Source organism: Pristiophorus japonicus, chromosome 23 (assembly GCF_044704955.1).
Source record: "Pristiophorus japonicus isolate sPriJap1 chromosome 23, sPriJap1.hap1, whole genome shotgun sequence".
NCBI lineage: Eukaryota > Metazoa > Chordata > Chondrichthyes > Pristiophoridae > Pristiophorus > Pristiophorus japonicus.
The window spans coordinates 25,125,384-25,133,469 of record NC_091999.1 but is presented as its reverse complement, the minus strand read 5'-3'; the positions used below and the strand labels follow the sequence as shown (position 1 = coordinate 25,133,469).

The 8,086-nt window shown below is 51.1% G+C and overlaps 1 protein-coding gene across 1 annotated transcript; it reads left to right on the top strand.

Moving 5' to 3' along the window:
* The first annotated feature begins 692 nt into the window (after positions 1-692).
* LOC139235641 (histone-lysine N-methyltransferase PRDM9-like) lies at positions 693-2,164 on the top strand. Its single transcript, XM_070866689.1, has one exon. It carries the CDS (start codon positions 1,125-1,127, stop codon positions 1,965-1,967), a length of 843 nt encoding a protein of 280 aa, XP_070722790.1. The 5' UTR covers positions 693-1,124; the 3' UTR covers positions 1,968-2,164.
* The last annotated feature ends 5,922 nt before the right edge of the window (positions 2,165-8,086 follow it).

The following is an 8,086-nucleotide window of genomic DNA, read 5'->3' as shown; positions in this document are numbered from 1 at the left end:
GTGTAGAACTGAACCCAGCCAGAGTCAGTACCTTCAGGGGAGGGGAACCAGTGAGTGTAGAACTGAACCCAGCCAGAGTCAGTACCTTCAGGGGAGGGGAACTAGTGAGTGTAGAACTGAACCCAGCCAGAGTCAGCACCTTCAGGTGAGGGGAACCAGTGAGTCTAGAACTGAACCCAGCCAGAGTCAGTACCTTCAGGGGAGGGGAACCAGTGACTGTAGAACTAAACCCATTCATAGTCAGTACCTTCAAGGGAGAGGAACCAGTGACAGTAGAACTAAACCCAGCCAGAGTCAGCATCTTCAGTGGTGGGGAAAGAGGGGAGGGACGGAGAGGACCCAGTGATTGCAGAAATGACCCCAGCCAGAGACCGCCCCATCAGGGGAGCAGAGGTAGGGGAACCAGTGAGTGCGGAACTGAACACAGCCAGACTCAGCATCTTCAGGGGAAGTGGGGAACATCTGAGTGTCGACCTGAACCCAGCCACAGTCAGAACATTCAGGGGAGGAGAGGGACGGGAACCAGTGAGTGTAGAACTGAACCCAACCAGAATTGGTGGTGAAAACTGGGAGTGGAGGAGAAACAGGCTAGAAATGTGTGTTGATTTGGATTTCAGTGCTGCAGGAGGGACAATGTGTGGGACAGGGATTTACAGCTTTGGAAGAAAAAGAGAGGAAAGAATGTTAAATGGAAACTAGATGTGTATATCCTGAATTTGTGTCTTGTACTGACAGTGATGAGTTTTGTTATCTCCTTTTACATCGTATTAGAAGGGGAGATTTTCAGACAGGAAACACAAACTAAACATCGCGTCAAGATCTGATGGAGTCAATCGATTCATCAGGACCTGAATATCATCGGCCTTTGAAAGTGGAAGGAGAAATGTTTGTCTGTTCTGTCTGTGCGAAAAGATTTCAAATATTAGTGTGACTGGAAAAGCACTGAGACACACATACCCGAGTGAGTGTTCCAGTGCACTGCCTGTGGAAAGAGCTTTAACCAGTTACACAGTCTGAAGAAACATCGCACCATTCACAGCGGGGAGAAACTGTAAACGTGTTGTGTGTGTGGGCGAGGCTTCAACTGATCGTCCAACCTGGAGAGTCACAAGGATACCCGCACCATGGAGAAACCGTGGAAATGTGGGGACTGTGGGAAGGGATTCAGATCACCATCTCTCCTGGAAATTCATCAACACAGTCACACTGGGGAGAGGCCGTTCACCTGCTCTGAGTGTGGGAAGCGATTCACTCAGTCATCCGACCTGCTGAAACACCAGCGAGTTCACACTGGGGAGAGGCCGTTCACCTGCTCGGAGTGTGGGAAGGGATTCACTTGTTCATCCAACCTGCTGAAACACCAGCGAGTTCACACTGGGGAGAGGCCGTTCACCTGCTATGAGTGTGGGAAGGGATTCACTTGTTCATCCAACCTGCTGACACACCAGCGAGTTCACACTGGGGAGAGGCCATTCACCTGCTCTGAGTGTGGGAAGGGATTCACTCGGCCATCCATCCTGCAGTCACACCAGCGAGTACACACTGAGGAGAGGCCGTTCACCTGCTCGGAGTGTGGGAAGGGATTCAATTGTTCATCCAACCTGCTGGCACACCAGCAAGTTCACACTGGGGAGAGGCTGTTCACCTGCTATGAGTGTGGTAAAGGATTCACTTGTTCATCCAACCTGCTGACACACCAGCGAGTTCACACTGGGGAGAGGCCATTCACCTGCTCGGAGTGTGGGAAGGGATTCACTCAGTCATCCGACCTGCTGAGACACCAGCGAGTACACACTGGGAAGAGGCCGTTCACCTGCTCGGAGTGTGGGAAGGGATTCACTCATTCATCCGACCTGTTGAGACACCAGCGAGTACACACTGGGGAGAGGCCGTTCACCTGCTCTGAGTGCGGGAAGGGATTCACTCAGGCATCCCACCTGCTGAAACACCAGCGAGTTCACAAGTGATTGCAGGAGTTGGATTCTACTGTTATTGAGGCTGTTAATCACATCCCGACTGAACCATGTTCATTCTGACAGTTGGGGTTTGTTTCTGTTGATGTTAATAACCCGATAACTGGGCTGGATTTTAATATTCTGGATATATTGCTGATTGTGTTCTCAGGGATGCAGTGTCCATTTAAGAAAGACTGTGGGTTATCTTTCCCCTTAATTCAGCAATTCTCAACAGAAATTTACTTTGCAATAAAGTTATGAACTTTTACTTTAATCCTAAATTGATCTTTGGTACAAAATCTACAATAGTGTGTGAAAGTTTCCACTGAATAAAATCTCCAATTGGAAAGAGCTTGCTGACAATTCTTAATGCCTTGCTCATTACACACAGTGGCCCCTCCATATCCACCAGAAAGAAGGGGAATGAGAATTGGTGGGGAATCAGTGTACCCAAATGTTGTTGTTCCCATCTGGGTGGATCAATCCTCTCGGCACGAGAATGGAGACAAGTCCAGACCAAAACTGTGCGCAGTAGCCCAGGTGTGGTCTTACAGTTGTAGCAGGACTTCCCTACTTTTAGACTCCATCCCCTTTGCAATAAAGGCCAGCATTCAGTTTGCCTTCCTGATTATTGCTGTACCTGCATGCAAACATTTTGAGTTTCATGTACAAGAATCCCCAGATCTCTCTGTATAACAGCATTTTATAATCGTCCACATCTAAATAATAATTTGCTTTTTTTTCCTACCAAAGGAAATCACCTGATATTTTACCACATTATAGTCCATCTGCCAGATTTTTGCCCACTCATTGAACCTATCTATATCCCTTTGTAGATTCTTTGCGTCCTCCTCACAACTTGCTTTTCCACCTATCTTTGTACCATCGGCAAATTTGGTTATGTTACACTCGGCCCCTTCATCCAAGTCATTAATATAAATTGTAATTAGTTGAGGCCCCAGTACTTATCACTGCGGCGCCCCACTAGTTACTGTTTGCCAACCTGAAAATGACCCATTTATCCGGACTCTCTGTTTTCTGTTAGTTCAGCAATCCTCTCTTCATGCTGATATATTACACCCAACCCCATGAGCTCTTAGCATGTGCAGTAATATTTTGTGTGGCACCTTATTGAATGCTTTCTGGAAATCAAAATATACAACATCAAATGATTCTCCCTTATCCACTCTGCTCGTTACATCCTTAAACAACTACAGCAAATTTGTCAAACATGATTTCCCTTTCATAAAACCATGCTAACTCTGCCTAACTGCAGTATGGTTTTCTAAATGTCCTGCTAGTACTTCCTTAATGATGAACTCGAGTATTTCCCACTGACAGATGGTAAGCTAACTGATGTATAGTTTCCTGCTCTCTGTCTCCCTCCTTACTTGAATAGGCATGTTACATTTGCAGTTTTCCAGTCCACTGGGACCTCTTCAGAATTCAGGGAATTTTGGTGGATTACAACTAATGCATGCACTATCTCTGCAACTAATTATTTTAAGACCTGAGGATGCATGCCATCAGGTCCAGAGGACTTGTCCACCTTTAGTCACATTAGTTTGATTAGCACTTTATCTGCAGTGATAGTGATTGTTTTAAGTCATCCCCCCCAACTCCCCCTCCGCAATAGCTCCTTGGTTAGCAACTGTTGGGATGTTTTTAGTGTCCTCTACCGTGAAGCCTAATACAAAATATTCGTTCAAAATCTCTGCCATTTCCGTGTTTCCCATTAGTAATTCTCCAATGTCATCCTCTAAGCGAGCAATGTTTACTTTAGATACTCGTTTCCTTTTTATGTCCCTGTAGAAGCTCTTACTGTCTGTTTTTATATTTCTTGCTAGTTTGCTCTCATCTGCTATCTTCTCTGTCTTTTTCATTTTTTAGTCGTCCTTTGCAGGTTTCTAAAAATTCCCAATCCTCTGGCCTTCCACTGTCCTTCACAACATTATCTGCCATTTTTTCCAATTTGATACCATCCTTTACTTCCATGACGACACTTGTTGCACACGTGATTGACCAGGACACGAGAAGTGTGGTTGCTGCACAACGACAGGGTTTCATCTGTTTCAACAGAAACAACTACACTGTTTTACTTCCAGAAATAATCCCCGCTGTCTGGCCTGAATGAATCCATGTCACTACCAAATGCTGCAATGTTTCCTCCACCTCACAGAGTTCCATCTGTTTAAAGCCCCGACAGAAATGTCCCATTTCCTCCTGGAGTTTGAGGGACATCAGCTTTAACAATGGGGCAGAGTTTCAGCCAATGAGCGAGATCCAGATCCAGCCCAGCCCACTGGGGGGCTGCAAGCCTCACCTCTCACACACTCTGATTGGTTGGAGGATCAACCGCCTGCCTGGTCCTCCAGCCCCGCCCCCACTCTCCCTATTGGTCGGGAGCTGCCGTCAATCAGCCGGGCAGTGTGAGCTGAGCATGCGCAGTGGGTGAGTCAGCAGGTGAGAGATGGGCGGAGGGAGGGAGCGGGTTAATAAAGAACACGCTTATTTGTACTGCCAAAATGGCCACCACGCCGCACCCTTTGTCTATGATTGGTCCCTTGGAGGATAAGCCACACCCTGAGATTTCACTGGAATGTGTAACTGGAACCGCCCATCCCAAGGTCTCACTGACTTTGCAAATTGTAACTTGATCCACTTTGAATTCCTGAAGTGACAGAGGACAGAGCTCCCCATAAGATAGCAAGGGCCAGCCAAAGTACCTTGCCCCCATCCCAGTACATGCCTCCCCCAGCCGAAGTGCATTACCCCAGTCCCAATGCATGCCTCCCCCAGCCGAAGTGCATTACCCCTGTCCCAGTGCATGACTCCCCCAGCCGAAGTGCATTACTCCAGTGCATGCCTCCCCCAGTCAAAGTGCATTACACTAGTTCCAGTACATGCCTCCCCCAGCCGAAGTGCATTACCCCTGTCCCAGTGCATGACTCCCCCAGCCGAAGTGCATTACTCCAGTGCATGCCTCCCCCAGTCAAAGTGCATTACACTAGTTCCAGTACATGCCTCCCCCAGCCGAACTGCATTACCCCAGTTCCAGTACATGCCTCCCCCAGCCGAAGTGCTTTACCCCAGTCCCAATACATGCCTCCCCCAGCCGAATTGCTTTACCCCAGTCCCAATACATGCCTCCCCCAGCCGAATTGCTTTACCCCAATCCCAATACATGCCTCCTCCAGCAGAAGGGCTTTACCGCAGTCCCAAGATATGCCTCCCCCAGCTGAATGCCTTACGCCAGTCCCAGTGCATGCCTCCCCCAGCAGATGTGCCTGACACTAGTTCCATTGCATTGCTCCTCCCGCCGAAGTGTCTTAACACCGTCCAAGTATATGCCTCCCACAGCCAAAGTGTCTTACCCCAGTACCAGTATGATCCTTCCCCAGCTGACGTGCCTTATCCCAGTCCTAGTAAATGCCTCCCCCAGGCAAAGTGCCTTACCCCAGTCAGAGTGCATGCCTCCCCAGCCGAAGTGCCTTACCCCAGTCAGAGTGCATGCCTCCCCCAGGCGAAGTGCCTTACCCCAGTCAGAGTGCAAGCCTCCCCCAGCCGAAGTGCCTTACCCCAGTCAGAGTGCAGGCCTCCCCCAGCCAAAGTGCCTTACCCTAGTCCCATTGCATTTCTACCTCATCCGAAGTGAGTGTCTTACCACCGTCCCAATATATGCCTCCCCCAGCCAAAGTGCCTTACCAAAGTTCAAGTGCATGCCTCCCACAGCCGAAGTGCCTTACACCAGTCCTAGTGCATGCCTCCCACAGCCAAAGTGCCTTTTCCCAGTCAGAGTGCATGCCTCCCCCAGCCGAAGTGGCTTACCCCAGTCCCAGTGCATGCCTCCCCCAGCCGAAGTGCCTTTCCCCAGTCAGAGTGCATGCCTCCCCCTGCCGAAGTGGCTTAATCCAGTCCCATTGCATATCTCCCTCATCCGAATTGTCTGACCACCGTCCCAATATATGCTCCCACTGCCGAAGTGCCTTACCTCAGTACCAGTATAAGCGTTCCCCAGCCAAAGTGCCTTACCTCGGTCCCAGTGCAAGCCTCCCCCAACTGAAGACACATACTCCCCAGTCCCAGTATATGCCTCCCCCAGCTGAAGTGCCTTAACCCAGTCCGAGTACATGCCTCCCCCAGCCGAAGTGCCTTACCCAAGTCCCAATATATGCTCCCCCAGCCGAAGTGCCTAACCCCAGTCCCAGTTCATGCCTCCCCCAGCCGAAGTGCCTTACCCCAGTCAGAGTGCATGTCTCCCCCAGCTGAAGTGCCTTACACCAGTCCCAGTGAATGCCTCCCCCAGCCGAATTGCCTTACCCCAGTCCCTCTGTATCCCTCCCCAGATGACGTGCCTTATCCCAGTCAAAGTGCATGCCTCCCCCATTTGAAATGCCTAACCGCAGTCCCAGTGTATGCCTCCACCAGTTGAAGTGCATTAATCCAGTTCGAGTGCACACCTCTGCCAGCCGAAGTCCCTTACACCCGTGCCAGTGCAAGCCTCTTCCAGCCAAAGTACCTTGTCCCAGTCCCAGTATATGCCTCCAACAACCGAAGTGCCTTAAACCAGTCGCAGTTTATGCCTATCCCAGCCGAAGTGCATTACCCCAGTCTCAGCATATGCCTCCCCCAGCCGAAGTGCCTTAACCCAGTCGCAGTACATGCGTCCCCCAGCCGAAGCGCCTCACCAAAGTTGAAGTGCATGCCTTCCCCAGCTGTGGTGCCTTACCCCAGTCACAGTATGTGCCTCCCCCAGCCGAAGTGCCTGACCCCAGTCCCATTGCATGCCTCCCCCAGCCAAAGTGCCTTACCCCAGTCACAACATATGCCTCCCCCAGCCGAAGTGCCTTATCCCAGTCACAGTGCATGCCTCCCCCAGCCGAAATGCCTTATCCCAGTCACAGTGCATGCCTCCCCCAGCTGAAGTGCCTTACCCCAGTCCAAGTATATGCCTCCCCCAGCCAAAGTGCCTTACAGCAGTCCCAGTGCAAGCCTCCCCCAGCCAAAGTGCCTTAACGCAGTCCAAATGAATACCTCCCCCAGCCAACGTACCTTACCCCAGTCCCAGTTTATCCCTCCCTCAGTTGAAGTGCCTTACCCCAGTCCCAGTGCATGCCTCCACCAGTTGAAGTGTCTTAGCCCAGTCCCAGTGTTAGCGTCCCCCAGTTGAGGTGCCTTACCACAGTCCCAGTGTATCCTTCCACCAGTTGAAGTGCCTTACCGCAGTCCCAGTGCATGTCTCCCCCAGTTGAAGTACATTACACAAGTCCCAGGTATCCCTCCCCCTGTTGAAGTGCGTTACCCTAGTCCCAGTGTATTCCTCCCCCAGCCGAAATGCCTTACCCCAGTCCCACTGTATCCCACCAGCCGTTGAAGTACATTACCCTAGACCCAGTGCATGCTTCCCCCAGCCGAAGTGCCTTACCCAAGTCACAATACATGCCTCCCCCTGCCGAAATAGCCTTTCTCAGTGCAAATGCATGCCTCCGTCAGCCAAAGTACACTACCCCAGTCCCAGTATATGCCTCACCCAGCCAAAGTGCCTTAAACCAGTCCCAGTGAATGCCTCCCCAAGCCAAAGTGCCTTACCCCAGTCCCAGTGTATCCCTCCACCAGATGAAGTGCCTTACTGCAGTCCCAGTGCATGCCTCTCCCAGTTGAAATGCCTAACTGCAGTCCCAGTGTATGCCTCCACCAGTTGAAGTGCCTTACTCCAGTCCGAGTGCACACCTCTGCAAGCCGAAGTCCATTACATGCCTCTCCCAGCCAAAATGCCTTCTCCCAGTCCCAGTATGTGCCTCCAGCAACCAAAGTGCCTAAAAGCAGTCGCAGTTCATGCCTATCCCAGCCAAAGTGCCTTACCCCAGTCCCAGTGCATGCCTCCCCCAGCCGAAGTGCCTTGCCACAGTGTGAGTGCATGCCACCCCCAGCCGAAGTACCCTACCCCAGTCCCAGTATATTCTCCACCAGCCGAAGTGCCTTACCCTAGTCCCAGTGCATGCCTCCCCCAACCGTAGTGCCTTACCCCAATCCCAGTGTATCCCTCCCACAGTTGAAGTGCCTTTCCTCCAGTCCCAGGGAATCCCGCCCCCAGTTGAAGTGCCTTACCCCAGTCCCAGTGTATCCCTCCA